The 19,773-nt window shown below is 46.4% G+C and overlaps 1 protein-coding gene across 5 annotated transcripts in view; it reads left to right on the top strand.

Moving 5' to 3' along the window:
* Positions 1-19,773, top strand: part of LOC135196196 (lysophosphatidylserine lipase ABHD12-like) — a 400,246-nt gene that overhangs the window by 237,431 nt on the left and 143,042 nt on the right. For all 5 annotated transcript variants that reach the window (XR_010310343.1, XM_064222798.1, XM_064222796.1 and 2 more), the window contains exons 4-5: positions 2,211-2,316; positions 3,079-3,284. Coding sequence is in view for 4 of the 5 variants with exons in the window: in XM_064222798.1 (XP_064078868.1) it covers positions 2,211-2,316; positions 3,079-3,284 (312 nt within the window). In the remaining variant the exon portion in view is untranslated. The remainder of the gene's footprint in view (positions 1-2,210; positions 2,317-3,078; positions 3,285-19,773) is intronic.

Below are 19,773 nucleotides of genomic sequence, written 5' to 3'. Positions count from 1 at the left end.
TAGGCAATTTACATGTCAAACGTGGTTCAAGACATGAAAAAATCAGGTTACAAAGGCCGCTTCGGAATGGATTAATTTCGTATCCTGAGGTACTACTGTAATGGGTTTGGTCTGCAAAGGAAAGAGAAGTGATAAACCAGTTGGAGATGGTGGTCACAGACATCCCAGCTGCTCTGCTTCATATCGGTAATCAAAGAGGCACAAAGACAAAGACTTTATTTTTGCTCACAAGCCTCATTCTCACCTGGACAGAGGAAAGGAAGGTTCTGTTGCCTCAATTTATGACAAAGAATGCTCATTGTTACAGACCAACTAAGCAGGAAGGATCAAATTTTGTCAGAATGGACCTTGTTTGCCACCAGGTTCAACAATCGGCTGCTGGTGCACTCCTCCTTGGTTCAGGTTTCTCAAACTTGGGCAGTCAGCACAATGCTGTTAGATTGATCTTTTCTAGACCTGCAGTCTTTACCCATTTCCTTTACTTTGATACAAAGGGTTCAGGCAAAATTCTGTACAGCTGTGAATTCAGGAATGATTTGGTGACTCCTTAGTGACTGTGTAGAGAGTGGTTCCCAGAACCTCTTGCTCACTTAGTAGGTTGCCTGAAGCTCCTTCCAGGAAGGACCTTCTCAGACAACCAGGATACACGAGGTTTCACCAAAACCTCCCTATGCTTTGGCTGAGTCTGTTACAATTACGAGCAAGGGGCTTTTTGAAGGAATGCAAAATGTCAGCTATGGAATGTTGAGTTGACAAATGCCATGTACCAAAGACTGATCACTCTATAGCGCTGGTTGCTCCTCCAGACTTAGTTATTTATTTATGTTACACCAAGGGTTCTTCATTTTCCCTCATTAAGGGGTATCAGTCCATGTTAGCTTTTGTACCAAGCATACTGGTATGGATATTTTGTCTAACAGGGGCATTAAGAGGACCATCTGCTACTTCAAAATTGAGATTCCTAAGTCTCAGATTCGACTCCTGTGCCGAAATTTGGACATGGTGTTCGATTATTTAAGCATCCCCTCATTTAAACTCTTGATTACAGCCTCCCTCAGGGATTTGAAGTTTAAGATTTTGTTTTCGATATCCTTTGCCTCAGCAAGAGTCAGTGGTCTAAAGGGTTTTTCATGCCTGTGGACTTCACTTCCCTAGGAGCAGTCCTTTCTTTATTGCCCATCTTCAGGGCAAAGAAGTTAAATTGTGTGTTCTTCCTCATTCTGTTAGCATCCCCAATCTGTACTCTTCGGTGCTTGAATGGGAAGAAGCTTCCTTTATGTCCAGTCAGAGCTCTGTTGATTTATTTGCAAAGGGCTTGGGAGATCAGATTAAATGTCATACACTTATTTTGCAGTCCTAGGAAATCTGATATGTATAACTTAAAGCCCTCTTTCTTACCCCTTCCTGATTTAGGAAGTTGTCAAGTTTTTGGGTTGATGAAGGTGCCTGTTTTGAAATATGTAGGAGGCTTCATTCGTTTTCTGTTGTTGCTCAGCTGACCCAGGCACAATGCTTTTTTTAATCGAAGTGAGATTAGTATCCCTTACAAGGAATCTACAGCATTATTCAGAGGGCCTTGCTGCCTAATAAATTAGTCCTCCCTTGGCAGAAGTACTAGGAGATGGGTTCTAATCATTAGGTAAGTATAGTATCTAATTCTTGTGGAATTTTGTTTTTCTTCTTGTGTTTTTGTTATTATTTGTTATTTGGCCTTACAATTTTTTCCCCACCACCTTTCTATTTCAAAAGCATAAAATTTTATAATGAATGTTTTTATTACTTATATCTCTTATGCATTCCCCCACCTCCTCACTCAAGTGAATGGAGAAAGAACTAAAGCAGAAACCACAGATGTTCTAACCAGTGGCTCACCCAAAAGTAATGGGTCAATAGACAGTACAAACTAAACAATCCTATAAAATTTTTAGTTTTCATGCACTAATGTCCTTCTGCCTAACATGGGGAACACAGCTAGCATAGTAGAGATGTATGTATATAAAAAGTATATTTGATTATGAAAATGTCTGTTTTAAGAGTAAGTTGCTTGTGGTCAGAATTTAACCACAAAAATATTTATTTAAGAGTTTCAAGAGCTAGGATATGTAAAACTGAAAGAATGACATTTGAGTGTCCAAGTCAGGTTGAATGATTACTTTTGGTAATGATAAATAATGTGAATACTGATGTACAGTATACTTTGCTTCCAACAGTCAACTACCCTAGATCCATAGACTTCAGTAAGCCAGAAAAAGAAGGTTTACCTGGCACAAGAAATTTTTACCTAGACACAGAGGAGAATGTGAAAATTGGAGTGTGGTAAGTTCTTTATAACATGAGACAATTTTAGAAAATTAACAAATTAACTACTGTATTGCTGGCCCATTGCTACTGCTTATTGAAGCCACAGTCAGACCTTTACTCTTTTCACTTTAATATTTTTTCTCATAATTTTGTAAAGATAGAAGCTTTCCTTTAACTGATGGTTTTATAGATTTTATAAGGATTGTATTTTAATGATTTTAATTTAATATTTGCTCCTAATTTTGTAAAGATAGCTTTTCTTTTATTGAAGGGAAAGTTTTTAATATTTTGCTAGTATAAGCATTTTATTTTAATTTTTTAAAACTCGGCTTTACTTTCATATGAAACTGTGTCAAGCTTTTAATTCAGTGTAGCACCCAGTATTCCAACAATATTGATTTTATAGTGTACTTTATAATTTAACTTGTATTTATTTTGTTATAGTTGGAAAAATGTATTCATGTTGCTTACAATTTACGTCATACTCTTTTTCACTTCACTTGGCATCGAAGCTATAAGAGTATATTAAATTTTAACAAGTATACACCACTATTTTGTTTAAATACAAATTTCATTTTTCTGATTTGTGTAAAATGCCATTCTTATTTCTGTAAAAAAAATCTTGACACCCTTAATATAGGAATATTTACTCTCAGAGATACAAAGTGAAATGCTTAATCATATTCTTAACCACATTGGATGATGATATGGTGGTTAAGATCAGGTATTATATAAATAATCTGATCTTAATTCTGTGTAATGTTCTATTTAATATAGGCACATTCTACCAGAGTCTCTTCTTTCCTCGGTGCCAGTGGAGAATACTGACAGGGATGCCTGGTTTGAGAATTCTCTCTGTGATCACAGGCCAGTCATATTGTATCTCCATGGAAATACAGCTTCAAGAGCAGTTGCTCATAGAATAGAGCTGTATAATGTGCTCAGAAAAATGGACTATCATGTTGTAGCTTTTGATTATAGAGGTAAGTGTATGCTTATAAAAGATAGGTCTTAAGGCCACCATGAATGTTCAGGTATACCTGTGCAGGTTTGCAGGCACACCTGAATGTTAATGTGAACAACCAGCAGTTTTTTCTGCCCGTGCAGGTGACCTGAGCAGGTAGTTCATCTCAATCTATATGCCTGCGTCAAAACAACCTGCACAGGCATGCCTGAACATGGGGAAGCAACTTTTGTGCTCAGTTCTCCTTGCATCTCAGGTAAGGGTACATTCAGTAATAAGTAGAAAGTGCTGCATTTTATTTAGTTTAAAATTGTTTACACCTAAATTAATGATGTGCCAGATTTAATTTTCTTAATGATTAATTGTTCCGATATGGTATACAAACCATCGGTCCTTTACAATAGGAAGGTACTTAGCGGCAGGTAAACCGGTTGTAAGCTTTTGAACAAGGGGTTCGGTAGTTAACTACTTGTCCGGCAGTTAGCGGTACGCTCGACTGTGAGGCGAGGAGCCACTTTGCTTTCGGCCGCGCTCGTGGATGGACGTGCTGCTCTTCGTCTCTCTGCCCGCTTCTGTCGTATGCTCTGTTTTCTTCACTGCGTGAGGGCTTTCTCACTTTTTCTTCTACTTGTGTGTGTTGCAAGTACAAATGTAAGTGCATGTCTGTTTTACTTTTCATTTTATTATGGAAATTATTAACCAAGAGCCGGAGACGCCCCCCCGCCCCCCCATCAACCGTAGACTATGCCCGGGTATTGGGGGCCGTAAGTGTGGGGCTTTCTCCTCTTCCGTGGAGGTAGATCCTCATGATTTTTGTGCTTGGTGTCGAGGGCGTGAATGCTCTCGCACCGAGACTTGTGATACATGTATCTTTTGATCAGAGGCGCAGTGGGAGCGCTACGGGGGGAGGAAGAAGCTGTGGAAGCCGGCTAAGGAGTCGTCAGAGGACTCCCCGGCTACGCCCTTGGTCACTGATTTGTCTTCCTCCTTTCTCCCTCTGGCTCAGCTCCCTCGAATGGCTCCTTCCCCTTCAGGGGGAGGTTTCTCGCTCCCTCTCCTCCCTCGATCACTCGAGCGTAGAGGAGCGGGCGAGATACCCTGACATCCAGTTGTACTCGGGGTCCTCCGTTCGCTCGGGCTGGGAACTATCCCCCCCGGGCGAGGGGGGACCCCCATCACCTGATCTACCCGACTTTCCCTCCCTCAGATTTGCTGACCACGGGCGACGATCTCTGCAGGGCCTGGTACTCGTTGGGGCTGCAAGGGACACCGACGGTCCAGGGGCTGCTTAGTCATCTGGTGAGAGGGGCTACGCCGGTCACACACGGGCCTACCACCACGACTACCATGACGGTATCCACGCTGGGCTACGCTGCTCCGCCTCACCTGGTGTATACGCAGCACGTAGCCACGGTGTCCCAAGAGCCCACCGCTAGACCTACCTCCTGTGCAGAGGATGCTGCCAGTTCCTGCCCCGCCTCCTGTTTCTGATTTCTTTGTCGCTCCAGCCTTGGTACCAGTTCCTGCCGCCGTCGTTCCTGCTTGTGGTGTTGCTGCTCCCACCCCAGGTCCTTCCGGACAGGTGCAGTCGGGCCCTGTTGCTTCGGCAACTGCCCCGGCTCCGTCCTGGATGGAAGACCTGACGGTGGTGCTGAGGAAGCTGACGAAGAGGAAGAGGAAGAGGAAGAGGAGGAAGGTGTCGTCTTCATCGTCATCATCTTCTTCTTCGTCGTCGCCTGCCGCTGCTTCCCCTTCAACTTCTAAGGCCCCCAAGCCGAAGAAGAAGAAGGCTGCCTCCTTCCTCCCTAAGAAGTCTCGTGCCGAGACTTCTAAGGGTCCGTCTCGCTCCAGTGGGACGGTTGGGACTTCCGTCGGTCCTCCTGTTCCTTCGGGAACGGGGCCCGTCTCCTCTTCCGCGAAGAAGAAGAAGACGGGACCGGAGGAGTGTCAGCTAGCACCGGCACTTCCTCACCTGGCGCCAGAGGTTCTGCCTCGACGCCAGGTACCGTCTCAGCCTCTCGTTCGCGAGAGTCACCGAGTGTTCGCTCACGTGCGGGTGACCGGACAGCCAAGACCCCGGCATCCGAGTTCTCTCAGCGCCAGGATCCAGGCACGGGACGGAAGACTGGAGGGAGTCGCTCAGGCGACTCTCACCAGACCAGCGATCGCTCTTGTGGCGACGCGCTGGTACCCAGGGTTGACGCGATGGTCCCTGACCGCTCGCGGGATGAGGCAAGGAAGCGGTCCCCTCGGTCGCCTGAACCAGCCCCAGCTGGTCCAGGCGGCGTTACGCGCCGTGAGGATAGGCCTCGCTCCCACTGCAACAGTGGACTCTGCAGGTCCCCCGACCGCCGCTCCTACCGGAAACGGGCGGAGAGGGGAACCAGCAGCAGCTCTTCTGGCGCTCGGGACCGTCGCCGCTGTCCTCGGTCCAGCCACTCTCCCCGGGAGAGCCGTTCGACCAGGCCTGCAGACCGATCGCCACCGCGGGTTGACAGTCGCCTGCAGCCCCCTCAGCACACCGGGTCTGCCTGTGGGCGCGGGGGGAGCGTCAGGTCTGCCTCTCCGATCCCTTCAACTTCCTCAGGCTTTACTGGGAAGAGCGAGGTGATCAGGAGCGATCACGAAGGGCGCGCCCCTCGTGATCCTGCCACGACATCCTACGAACCTGGCATGGTCCTCGGACCATCCAGGTCGTACGCACAAGTGGTAGGAGGAGACCAGGAGGGGTCTGTCGTGGTTCCTCCTGTGGAAGGAGGAGGCTCTCAGGAGGCATTCTCGTTGGAAGGGCTTGACGGTCCGTCTCCACAGGATGCAGTCACTCCTGAGATCCAGAGGTCGTTCGCGGAGGTGATTGCACTGATCCGTCAGCACAACGACCTCGGAGAAGGATTGCTGCTCCCACCTACCAAACCCACATCAGGCTTGGAGGCATTCTGGGGACCTAAGAAGGAACCCAGGACGGCGGTGGGTCTGCCGCGATCAGCTTTGGCTGATAGTGTGCTGGGCCAGGTGGACGCTCTCGTCTCCGGACAGGAGGGTTTGCTTCGGTCCAGTAGGTCCGCTAAGCTCCTTCCTCCACCTCTACCGCGACAGAGGCGCTTTTACACGCCTTCGGAGGACCCTCTGTCGCCCAAACAGGTTAACCCGGAGATAGCCAGGCTAACTCCAGGGGTGTCTCTGCCGCAGCTCCTGTTGGAGAACCTCTGGTTCTCGCAGCAGGAGGCACTTGCCTTGGAGTCTACCACAATGAAAGCCTTCCAAGCAGTCTCATGGCTCGACCTGTGGTCCCTCACAGTGTCGAAAACCGCGGCCTCCCTAGGGAATATCACTCCTGAAGGAGACCCGGCTTTCATGTGACTGTGCCAGTCTGGGGGTAGGGCTATCGCCTACCTGGCCCACCAGACGGCCAACCTGTGGGCCAACCTGGTTCTCCGGCGTAGAGACGCTGTTCTCACCCGAGTGACCAGGGCGGCCGGTCGTGAGGTGGCTCTGGGTCTTCGCAACGGACTGGTGCGGAGCTGCTCCTCTCTCTTCCCGGGAGAGATGGTGGACGCTGCGGTAGAAAGACGGCGCACTGACAACAGTGACCGTTTAGTACACCAGGCAGTCTCGAAGGCATCTGGGCAACCTCAAGTTACTGCGGCCAAACCTAAGAGTTTGGTTAGCGCTTCCTCTGCGGCCAAGATGATCGTATTGTCGAAGCCCAAAGGAAAGGCTCTACCTTCAACTTCTTCTAGGGGCGACCGTCACCAGCCCTCCTCCCAGCCCTCCTTCTCACGAGGGGGGGCAGGTAAGAAGAAGTCAAAGAGAGGTGGGAAACGCTATGGTCGGCGTTCCCCCTCACCTGCTGCCGGAAGTGGGGGGGTGCCTGGCGAGCCATTGGGCAACATGGCAGTGCTACGGTGCGGAGACCTGGATAGTAAACATCCTTCGGGAGGGATATTTACTACCCTTCGAGTCTTTCTTTGCCGAAAGAAGCTCCTCTCCGTCTCCGCAATGAAGGACTACAGAGCCGCCCTGGCCTTAGTCCTTAAACTGCGAGGTGTGGATATCTCCTCTTCTTTCGAGATCTCCCTCCTGATGAAGAGCTTCGAGAGGTCTTGCCCACCCAGGGAACTCAGGCCCCCAGGGTGGGATGTGACTCTCGTCCTTAGGAGTTTGACTCGCAGACCCTTCGAGCCACTCCGAGAGTCATCAGACCCTCAAGACCCTCTTCTTGCTGGGCCTGGCATTGGCGAAGAGAATAGGCGAACTTCATGGTCTTTCCTTCAACGTTAAGCATTCCAGGGGATGGGGATCTGTGAAGCTCGATTTCGTCCCAAACTTCGTAGTAAAGACTCAAAATCCTTCGGTCCCTGATGACCGGTTCAAGTCCTTCATGATCCCTTCCCTGAAGGATTTCACCGATAATGATGTGGATGAGATGCTGCTTTGTCCTGTGAGGGCGCTACGGTGCTATCTGAAGAGAACTCGGCACCTCAGGCCTGAGTGTCGACGCCTCTTCGTTAGCACCGGGGTTACCAAGAAAGAGGTTTCCAAGAAAACACTTTCTTTCTGGCTGCGTGAGGTGATCAGGAGGGCTTACGAGACAGCTGACAGTGACGACACCCGTACCCTTCGTCCTGAGCCCATGAAGTCAGAGGTATTGGTCCAACCCTTGCGTTCCGCAAGAACTTCTCCGTGGCACAGGTACTGAAGGCAGGGGTTTGGGCCAACCAGACCACCTTCACTTCTTTTTACCTTCGGGATATCACCCACAGGTCCTTGGACACCTTTTCCTTGGGACCCGTGGTGGCTGCTCAACAAGTTGTGTAGTCTACCCAGCACCCGAGCGGACAGAACAGCATTGCATCCTTGTGTGACTGTATGCATGGACGAGTGAGAGTGTGACTGGCTTCTCTTCCTCCTTCATTCTTCCCTCTACCTGTGGGCAGAGGGCCACGATCGTCACTACGCTGAAGAGGAGGCCGATGCAGGTAAGCTACACAACCGAGCCCCATTCTTTCCCTTTCAGTAGGGATAGAAGTGTTTATCCACCACTCCCCAACAAGGGGGGGGAGTGGAAGCCAACAAGAGACAAACCCATAACTTTACCTTGGCTCTTGAAGTAGGAACTAGTTCTTGCTTTTTGCTATTTATAAGAGGTACTCTTGCCTCCCTCTTATGAATTTGGTCCAGAAGTCTGACCACTGATCCTGCGGTGCACACCCCGATCAGCTGGGCAGAGGCTAGGATCCCTCCCTCTGCTCTTACGACCAGGGAGGGAATCCAAGGTAGGACGAACACCAGTCTGTTCATAAGACTCAGATTCCACCCACCAATAGTGAGTCTTCCTATTGTAAAGGACCAATGGTTTGTATACCATATCGGAAAATTGTATTTTTCCTAACTATACAAACCTGAGGTCCTTTACATTTCCTGGGCCTCAAGCAAAGTGGCTCCTTGCCTTGCAGTCGAGCGTACCGCTAACTGCCGGACAAGTAGTTAACTACCGAACCCCTTGTTCAAAAGCTTACGACCGGTTCAGCTGGCGCTAAGTACCTTCCTATTGTAAAGGACCTCAGGTTTGTTAGTTAGAAAAAATACAATTTTCGACAAATTGTTATTTCGGACATCAATAGGTCTATATGTACTGCTATTTGTAATTCTTAAATTTTTCTGAATTTTTGAATGTCGTAAAGATTTCACCAAAATCTGTAAGATCAAGCCTTTTCTTTTGCAAATAAAACTCAAAGACTGTCTCGAGATATTAAAAAAGGAAGCTGCATATGTTAATTTGGTTGAAAAACTAAAAGCTATCAATTCTGCTGCTGATAAGGACAGGGTGGTGAAAAAAATTAATACTGATATGAAAAGCAATTAAGACAGGAGTTAAAATAAAGTTGGCTGCAACTTCTAAGACAGGAGTTAAAAAAAGTTGACTATAACTTCTAAATCTGGTAATTATAATTTTTTGTTGATATGAACAAGCTAAAACTGGTAAAAAAAAATTTCATAAGAGAATTAAGTTTCATATATACTTCTACTAGCGCAGCAGCCTTTTTAAAAATTTACAGTAGTGATTCTGTTTGGTTTGTGTAGGTGACAAGCCCCACTCATTAATGAGGAACGCTAGGAAAAACCGGCCAATAACGTCACTTTGTAGGTGCCTTTTTGTCCATAAGTGAGGAGGAGGGAGGGCTCCGATTTTGTGATTACTTGATAAGTGTATATGAACTTAATTTTAATATGAAAATATAGTTTTCATATAAGTAACTTACCAAGTAATTACATAGCTGAATCCCACATTGAATGGAGGTGGGATACATACATAGATCTATTCTACTCTAGAACATTCAAGTATGGTAGTAATGACTTTGAAATAGAAAATTTGGCCAGCATTGATACAATGCTTGTTGTTTCTTTACTTGGTAAGAGAGCTACTGCTAGTGAATATGGACTACCTCTGGTTGGTGCTCACCTTAACTTGTAGTGGCATGGTGATTGAGCTGTGTGTCACCTCTACTTAAGTGGAAGCTTTGCAGTGGAGGATAGGCCTGAAGCCTAGCAAAGCATACAAAAGTGCCCTTGTCTTAGGTGCAGTACCAAATTAAAAACAATCAGACAATGCTGTCACCTACTCTGAAAACACCAGAACCCATCCATTAATACTGGTGGATATTCCGGGTACTACACTGTACTTCAAGGCTCCCCAAAACTCGAAACCCTACTCCAAGGTGAAAAGATAGTAGGAGAAAAAGAGTTTCCTATGAATCCTCCCCCAATACCAGCCACTGATAATGGTCACAAGGTACTGCATTTATTAAACACTGTTTCTGCCTCCTTTAAATAGTGCGGTGCAAAATCAGATTTGCACTTCCTCCTGAATCCGTGAATGTGCCTCCATAATTTAAGTTCTTAGTAAGAGGATGTGACAGGTTCTTAACTGAACACCAAGCATTCTTCCCAAGAAATTCCATTTACTCAAACATCTCCACATCAGGAGACACCACCATGGGCTGTCCACTCTTCCTCTGACAGGCTTCGGACTGTCCACAAGCTTTTCAGAGTGAAAGGTTTTTCAAGAAGAGCTGCAGAGGCTATTGCACAATGCAGGCGTAACTCTTCCAGCCTCATCTACCACGCTAAGTGGGCAACCCTCCATTGATGGTGTATCAACCATAATGTCTCTTCATCTGAGACATCTATTACTCAGATTGCTAATTTCCTGCTATATCTGAGGAGCTGTTGAAATCTTTCATTAAACTCGGATCTTAATAACCTTGTCAAGTCCTTTGTTACGTCCAAGCAGAGGAAAGACAATCTGGTCTCTTGGAACCTAGACATAGTATTGAAGTGGCTAACAGGTCCTACCTTTGAACACCTTTGTTCCCCTTCTCTGGGGGACCTCACTTATAAGACACTATTCCTCCTTGCTCTAGCTACTGTTAAACATATTAGTGAGATTCAAGACATCAATAATAGGGTAGGTTTTTGTTGAAGAGATGCAGTTTACTCATTTACTCTTAAGGTTTTTAGCCAAGAATGAGGACCCATCTAACCCTGGCCAAGAATTTAAGGACATTCTTGGCTCCAAAAAAGAAGAGAGAGCACTCTGTCCTGTCAGAGCTTTGAAGTATTAGGTGGGCAGGACTGAAAAGGACCCCTGATCTTTTCAGGTCTGCTCAGGTAGATGAGGCTAGAAAAGTTAGGCCTGTATTGTGCAATATCCCCAGCAGCTCATCTTGAAAAACCTTTCACTCTGACAAGCTTGTGGACAGTCTGAAGCTTGTCAGAACAAGAGTGGACAGCCCATGGTGGTGTGTCCTGAACTGGGAATGCTTGAGTAAATGCAGTTTTTGGGGAAGAATTCTTGGGAAATAAACCAATAACTTTTGAAGATGCAGGACTACTCCTTAGGGGCCAAAATGGGGCTGTGAGGGTCATAGTTATGTTGTGGTGAATTTGAAATTTATCATCCCCCTGACTGTACTGAAAGGTGGATCGTCTTAAAGATCCAGATTGGACCAGTCTTGTTACATGGTGTCTGTTGCCCATGTATGAGGATCTGGGGCTGGAGCACAAAAGAGACAAAGTCAATGGTTTCTGGAGGTGGCAAACAGTTCTAATGTTGGCCTGCCCCATAGTTTCCAAAGATCCAGACAGACCAGGGAATTTAGGGTTCATTATGTGAGAAGGACCTGCTTCTGATGGCTCAACTCGTCCAGCAAGACATTTAATTTGCCCTGGATAAACCAGGTGACCAATTTGCTCGATTTTGATCCATCCATAAAAATAATCTCTCGCTGCCTGATAGAGAGAGAAGGATTTGAGTGCTGCCTTGTTTCTGGATATAGGCTAAGGCTGTGGTGTTGTCCACATGCACTATTATTTAGGCTAAGGCTGTGGTGTTGTTCACATGCACTATTATTGTCTTGTTGAGGACCATGTTCGAGAAATACTGAAGGTCTAGATGAACCACCTTCAGTTCTCTTACATTTATGTGTAGACTGTTGTTGTTTTGGGCCCACGTACCAGATACCTCCAGATTCCCCAGCAGGGCTCCCCAGCCTAAGTCCAAGGGGTTTGAATACAAGTCTAGGTCGGGGCTCAGAGGTTGAAGAGACTTTCCTTCCGATAGTCTTTCTTCAGACAGCCACCATTGCCAATCCAATTTGATCTCTGAGGCGATCGGAAACACTTAGAAGTCTGGTTGTGTTTTCCTGTCCCAGTTGGCCTTTAGAAAGAATTGAAGAACTCATGTGCAATCTGCCCAGCTTGACAAAAGACTTGATTGATGACAGAGTCCCCAGAAGGAAGGCTCATCCACTGCTGAGTTGAGCTGTACAGGAGGGCTATGAAGCTGTGGACCATCTGTAGGCAGGCTGAAATTCTCTTGGGCAAACGAAAAAGCCCGAAAATTCAGAGGTTTGAGAGACATTCCCGAATAGAGAATTTCTTTTGATGGGGTCAACTGGGGCTTCTGGAGACTGATGAGCAGACCCAGTTCCTGGGTGAGGAGAAGAAACTTATGCAAGGCCTTCATGCACTTTTCCTTTGATAGGGATCGAAGCAGTCAGTCATCCAGATATGGACTGAGGTTTATCTCTATTAGGTGGAGTCATTTTGTGAGAGGAGTGAGGACTCTATTGAACACCTGAGGGGGCAATAGAATGGCTGAAGCAAAGGGCCTGAAACTGATATATGCAGTCCTTGGTTATTAATAGGCAGCCTTGGTTGTCAGCAAACCAGTTTTATGGGGACTGCCTGTACTTTGTCCTGAAAGATGAACCTTAGATAATTCCTGGAGACTAGATGTTTGGGAAGCAGAAGTATGCATCCTGCATATGCAAGGTTATCATCCAGTCACCCTGGTGAATGGATGAAACAACCGTATGGTTCATCTCCATCTTGAATTTCGTCTTCAGGATAAAGCGATTGAGGGTGCTTACATTTAGGATTGGCCTCCAGGCCCCAAAAGCTTTCGGAACCACAAAGAGACGGTTGTAGAAGCCCTCTGTGTTGGTGTTCTCAACTTACTCTCTGGCCCTCTTTTGGATGAGGGAAGCCACCTCCTCCAAAAGGGTCGAATGTCTCTCTGATCCTTTCGTGTAAACCAACAATGTGATGGGAGAGGTGACTAATGGGGGCCTCTACAGGAATGTGATGACATATCCCTCCTTTAAAACTTTGATGATCCACGTCTCTGCTCCTCTGATCATCCACTTTTCCCAAAAGTGTAGAAGTCTTTCTCCTACTGGTGAATGAAGGACTTCCATCTCACTTTATGGGGACTGTCTTGGCTGGGCCCTTCTTGATGGAACTGGTCATGAAACGGACATGAGGCAGGTCCTAGACTGCGATCTGGGCCTACCTCTACGAAAGAGCTGCTGTTGGGGTGGAGAGGACATCTTAGGAATAAAGGAAGTTGAATCCTTGGGATGCTTGGAGGATTGTGACAACAAGTCCTGTGTGAGGACTTCTTTTGCAAATCAAGTGCAATCTGCCAAACCATGTCCTAAGGGAAGTGATGGTGCTGATCCTGTGGCAAATACAACAGGGCCGACTTCTGTAGAGGAGCACCAGAGAATGGGCAGGACTCCCAGTCAAGCTGAGGCAATATCCGGCAAAATATCTTGACAGTCTCCAACCTTCTTGGTCAGTGGCCCCACTGTCCAATCAAGGAGACTAAATACTTTGAATACCTTGAAGAAATCTTTGACATGCTGGTCTAGTTCCATTGACAAAGACTCAGAACGTCGAGAAGAGTCGATTAGACCAGAGAAGTCCCCTTGGGAGGAGGCAGCGATTCCCAATGAAGGAGTTTCCCCGGTGACTTAAGACAGATATCTCCTTCGAACAAGTCATGAGGGAAGAAAGGTGAAGGAAGCTTTTCCTTGCTCCCTTTTAGCTGAAACCCAATCTTCAATCTCTTTTAAGAGCTTTATTGGAAGATGAAGTAAGCATCATCTTGGGGAACCTAGTCCCGTCGTCTGGATGAGTCCTTGTCAAAAAGTGTCGAGGCAGGTGAGACCATGGCAGCTGGGGTGAAGAAGGTGGGAAAATTCACCAACAAAAGTGCAGAGCTGCATAGGTCAAAAGAGGAGCAGGTTCTTTTTTGCCTACCTCCTCTTTTGAGGAGACGGGGATAGGAGCTTTCTTCAGCACTCTCATAATCTCAGCCAACTGCTGCTTGATGGGAACCCATAAAGGTTTGTTTTGAACTAAAGGTGAAGGCAACTGAAGAGAAGCAATACATCTGGGAGTGGGTGCTTGGCACTCAGAGGAGGGTGACAAGTACTGAAGAGTTGGTGCTGAGGAACTGGTGTCAGATGCTTGAAAACTGGTGCTGGGCGCTCCTGTGGTACCGGATGCTCAGAAAGTGGCGCTGAATGCTCGAAAGGAGACTGGTGTTTGGATGCTGACTTAGAGCATCTGAGAGAGTTCACTGGGCGCATAAGGGCCAGGTGAGGGTGGGTGCTCGGTAGAGAAAGCCTCTGGACTGTCCCATTTAGAAGGATGATGGCTGTTGGCTTAAACTGGCCTTCTTAGATGGAGTGGATCATAACAGTGACCATCATCATCTGCATTATGCTTTAAGGATAATACAAATCTAGGAATTGTTTACAGCGCCTCTTTGTCTGCACTGTAATTGTCAGAACTAGAAGACAACAATTGGTGGATATCCAATGAGACACCTTTCCAGTGGCTGTCTGTCAATACCTGGGAACGGGCAACTGAGGGGGCGACTACCTTTGACAAACCCCACCAGCCTCCCTTGGTCTTCTAGTATGTCGTCTGTCAGGTTCAAGGGAGTAGGGCAGTGACCTTCATCTAGGAGAACCGGCAGGACGAGTAGCCACCTCCTCCACTCACACAACACTAAGACTTGTCGATTTTATTGGTGAACATTTATCCATCACTAATTTCTGTCATGCTCCTAACCCTGCCACTGTGTTCACTACCAAATTAATCTTCTGATCAAACCTAGATTAAAAATTGGCAATGGCACTATGAGGATTGGAACCAAGGGAGCCAGGCATGGGAGTATGTGGATGAATAGTAGGAGGGCCATTATATTTGGAGAAAACAGCTAGTTCTGCTTGTGCTTCTAAGACAATGAAGTTACATCTATGGTATGTAGTGAATGCTTAGTGAAGATAGAAAACATTAAATTTTTGGTTAGAAGACAGACAGAAAACATATTTGGGCAATATTTAACTTGTAGTGTCAGAAAGTATAGAGTTTGCCCAAATAAGGGATTTTGACGTAGGGAAAATCTATTTCTGGGCGATGGGTTCGTGTCGCCCTGTGAAATAATCCTTTAGACCATTATTTCTAAGGAATATGAGCTAACACATACCAGAGAAAATAAAATCAAAGGTAAGGTCAGTATAACTGACTCGCTCACTCTAATAAAAGGAGAGTGTCGGTATGGAAACAGGGGCGAGTGAGACCACTACCACGAACCCGTAGCCATTTAGACATTTCCCCCACCAAAATCCCCGCCTGCAAGCGCCGATCCATAGGTTGAGACTGGCGCTACTACTACTACTACCCACGCCACGTGGACCGCAGCGCCTCTAGTGGTCATCCTTGTCATTAGATGCCAATCTTGGGCTGCAGGGCGGGACACAGGGGGGGTTTCACAGGGCGACACAAACCCATCGCCCAGAAATAGATTTTTCATACGTCAAAATCCCTTTTCTGGGCTCAGTTCGTGTCGCCGTGTGAAATCGTACCAGAGAAACAGCACAAGATAAATAAATAAGAGAGGTCTCAATAAAACCACAGGAAAAAAGAGAGGAGTATAATGGCATTAAATTTTTCATACAAACAAATAACTTACAGTACTATAAAAGACTTAGACTAAGCTTAAATTTAATACCAATAAACAATGATAATATTGAAATTAGTGAGTAAAATATACAACAGAAGGACTCACTAACAATAAGGCAAAATACAAATAATCAATAGCAATAATGTACTCCTCTAGCATAAAAATAAGAGGAGCAACACCTGATAATATTTCAAAATATACAAACTGGTGTGGATGTCCCTAGCATAAAAATAAGGGACTTACCACCTGGTATAATATACAATTTAGTGTGGATGTCCCTAGCATAAAAATAAGGGACATTCCACTAGTATTATCATAGCCGCCAAGGCTAGAGCACTATCAAGAGCTTAACGGTAGGGTACGCGACATGTTAGTTGAGGTAGGTAGAAAGGAGACCTGGATCTTCAACTACAACTACTATGCAGAGTCAGGGGAAACTATGTTTCCCGCTGCCACTGCTGAAAATTTTAAGGATTCCAAAGACTTAAGATAGTGATGTTTGAAGACTGTCGGCGATTTCCACCCAGTATATTTCTTAAGATCATCAAAATTCATGTGTTGAAAATAATTAATAGAGGTGGCTACTGCCCTGATCTCATGAGCTTTTGGGAATGATTCAGGGTTAGCTTGTTTAATGAAGTAAAGGATCTGCTGCCTGATCCCTTTTACTGATAAAGTGCCACCTTTTTCTCTCATAAAGAGAGGACCTGAGGATCTAGAAGATGTCCTAGACAGAAAGGCTCGTAAGGTCATAACTGGACAAAGAGAAGGGTCTTGGGGAAGGGGGATGACCTTCCAAGGGGCCCACCTCACTAAAGGATCCTCATTTTTAGCTAAAAAACTACGATCCGGGGAAAGCAAAACTTCTCCTGAAGGGAGAAATTCAACATGCCCCGCATCTCTGGATAGAGCCGACAGTTCTGAAATTCTGGCCCCTGAGGCCAAGCTTAGTAAGAATAACGTCTTTCTTAGTAGCATCATGAATGTACAAGAAGAGTTGTCAGTGTCCGAAGCTAGCTTGAGGACGTCATTTAAGAACCATGAGACTGAAGTAGGCCTTTCAGAAGGTCTAAGTCTAGCACAAGCTTTGGGAATAGACGTAAAGTAAGAGTCTGTCAAGTCTATTTGAAAGCCCAACTGAAATATTTTCTTAAGAGCTGATTTATTGGTAGTAATGGTGCTAGCTGCTAATCCTTTTTCGAATAAGGACCTGAAAAAGGATATAGCTAATTCATTGTCATGGTTGTAGTGTTTGTCTCCTTCAGGAAAGATGCTAACTTTTTAACAGCCGCATCATACTGTCTCAAAGTTGATTCCCTTTTGTCTGATTCCAGGAAAAGAATATTCTGGGTATCAATACCTGCATCTTTTTCAGCCGCAAACTTCATGAAGTCCATAAAGTTAGGGTTTTGAGAATTCCTGAGGAAGCGAACACAGTCCTCATTTGTACTGGTTGAGAGAGTTTGGGATTGGGAATCCGTCGAGGTCGAAGACCCAATTCCAGTAGCAGAGGATACCAGTTGCTCTTTGGCCAGTCCGGAGCTACTAGAGCTACTTGTCCCTTGAAAGTCCTGAGTTTGTTCAGAACTTTCAATAGAAGATTCACTGGAGGAAAGATGTAAACTTTCCTCCACTGATTCCAATCTATGGACAAGGCGTCCGTGGCATAGGCCAGAGGGTCCAGGTTGGGGGCCACATAGCAAGGGAGCTTGTGGTTCGCTTGAGAGGCGAAAAGATCTACTTGGAGACCCGGAACCCTCCGGCGTATCCACTGGAACGACAATTTGTCCAGGGACCACTCCGACTCTAGAGGAATTGATCGAGACAGGGCGTCTGCTATCACATTCCTTACTCCCGCCAAGTGGGTGGAGGATAGATGCCATTTGTGTTTGTTTGCTAGGGAAAATATGGCTATCATGACATGGTTCACATGTTTTGATTTGGATCCTCCCCTGTTGATGCAGTGTACTACTACTGCGCTGTCCAAAACCAATTTTAAGTGGGAATTCTTTGGTGGAAGGAGCCTCTTCAGAGTGAGAAATACTGCCATGGCTTCCAAAACATTTGTGTAGCCGGCGGAATTGAGGTGACCATGTTCCTTGGACCTTTCTGAATTGAGAGTATCCTCCCCAACCGGTTATTGAGGCGTCTGTGTGTATAGTTAACGCCGGAGGAGGATATTGAAGAGGGACTGACTTGGACAGATTCTTTACCTTCGCCCATGGACGAAGTTGGTTGCGAAGTATTTGTGGGATCACTGACAACTTGTCTCGAGACTTGACATTTGCTCTTGAGCGCCAAACTCGATTTATATCTTTCAACCTTGCTTTCAGAAAAACATCCGTTACTGAAGCAAATTGAAGAGAACCCAGGATCCTTTCCTGGTTTCTCCTTGACGTTCTTTTGCATTTGAGGAATTGCTTCACTGCTTTGGTTATTTCTTTCCTTTTGATTGCCATTGACAGATTGTGGGAGGATAAGTCCCATTGGATGCCTAACCACTGAAAACGAGTCTCCGGGGTGAGTCTGGACTTCGTTTTGTTTATTTGGAACCCCAGATGTTCCAGGAATTTGATTACTTTGCTTGTAGCTTTCAGGCATTCCTCGACGGTTGATGCCCAAATCAGCCAATCGTCGAGGTACGCTACTACCATTATCCCTTGAGACCTCAGTTGTTGAACTACCACTTCTGCTCTTTTTGTGAATACCCTGGGGGCCACATTTAACCCGAAGGGCATCACTTTGAATGAGAAAGCTTGGGTTCCTAGCTTGAAGCCTAGATATGGGCGAAAGTGTCTCGCGATTTGGGATATGATAGTATGCGTCTGTAAGATCGATAGAGGTAGTGACGGCCCCACGGGGAAGTAAGGTCCGTACCTGTGAGATAGTCAGCATTTTGAACTTGTCGCAATGAATGAATAAGTTTAGCTGGGACAAGTCTAAGATTATTCTTCTTTTTAGTGAGCCTTTCTTTGGCAAGCTGAACAAGCGCCCTTGAAATTTTAGATGCTTGACTTTCAGCACAACTCCTTTCTGAAGGAGCTCCTCTGCGTAATCTGTCAATTCCTCTGATGGTAATTGAAGGAATGATTTGGTTGGAGGGGGACCTTTGATCCAACTCCAACCTAGCCCTTTGGACACGATGCTCTGTGCCCACTTGCTGAACCCCCACCTTTGACGGAAGAGGAACAGCCTCCCTCCTACCTGGGGATCCTCACTGTTGTTGTGTTGGATGGCTTCCACGGCCTTCTCGGAAGTGCCTACCTCTGTTGGTAGCCCTTCCTGCACCTCGTTGGCGAAAGTTAACTCTGGTTCTGCTTCCCCTGGCAAACCTGTTAAAGGCTTGGAATGCCTGGTTTTCAAACGCCGGGTTGAAAGCCGGGGAAACAGTGTACGAAGTGGAAGGTTGCCCTTGAGGAGACAGCAGGAGGATGGGCTGATTCTGTGCCTTGGAAGTTGAAGGCTGGCCAGGTTTAGAGACTGGGACCGCCTGGACGAATTGCTGTTGCTGTGTTTTCTGATAAGGATGATATCTCTTCGTCTTTTTCAACTTCTTGGCAGCCGAGGAAGTGTTTTCTGGCTTCCTCTTGGTTGAGATACCCCATCTATCTCTGAGGCTTTGGTTAAGCCTCGAAGCTTCATGGTGTACGTCATTTACTGCGGACTCCGGGAATAGGTCTGCTCCCCAGATGTTAGAAGCGAGCAGCCTATTTGGCTCATGACGAATGGTAGCTTCCTGGAGAACGTGTTTGTGACAGTTCTTCCTTGCTACCATGAAGTCATACATGTTGGACAACACCGTCTGCATCTGGGCTTTGGCCAGTATTTTAAAGAGGGGTTCTGAACCGTAGGTCAAAGAAGCCACCTCGGTTATGACCAGGGAGTTGAGAGTCCTCCCAAGCCTGGATCTGGCATCAAATTCCACCTGAATAAGATTATCAGGCAACCTTGGCAGCTTCTCACCGAACTGTTCCATGGCACAGTCCAGCTTCAACTTACCTACCGTAAATGTAGCTGGCAGGTTCTCCCAGGTTTCTCCGAACGCTGGGTAGAGAAATGTGGGGTCAGCCTCTTTAAGTTGTGGAAGAGGCTCGTCCTTTGAGACTGCTTGCATAACAGTCTCAGCCAGCTTTGTCGTGAAGGGGAGTGGTGCCTCCTCCTCCGTGGCAAAGATAGTAAAAGGACT

This window comes from Macrobrachium nipponense, chromosome 17 (assembly GCF_015104395.2).
Source record: "Macrobrachium nipponense isolate FS-2020 chromosome 17, ASM1510439v2, whole genome shotgun sequence".
NCBI lineage: Eukaryota > Metazoa > Arthropoda > Malacostraca > Decapoda > Palaemonidae > Macrobrachium > Macrobrachium nipponense.
Note: the sequence above shows the minus strand (reverse complement) of the source record. Positions and strands in the feature narration are given on the sequence as shown.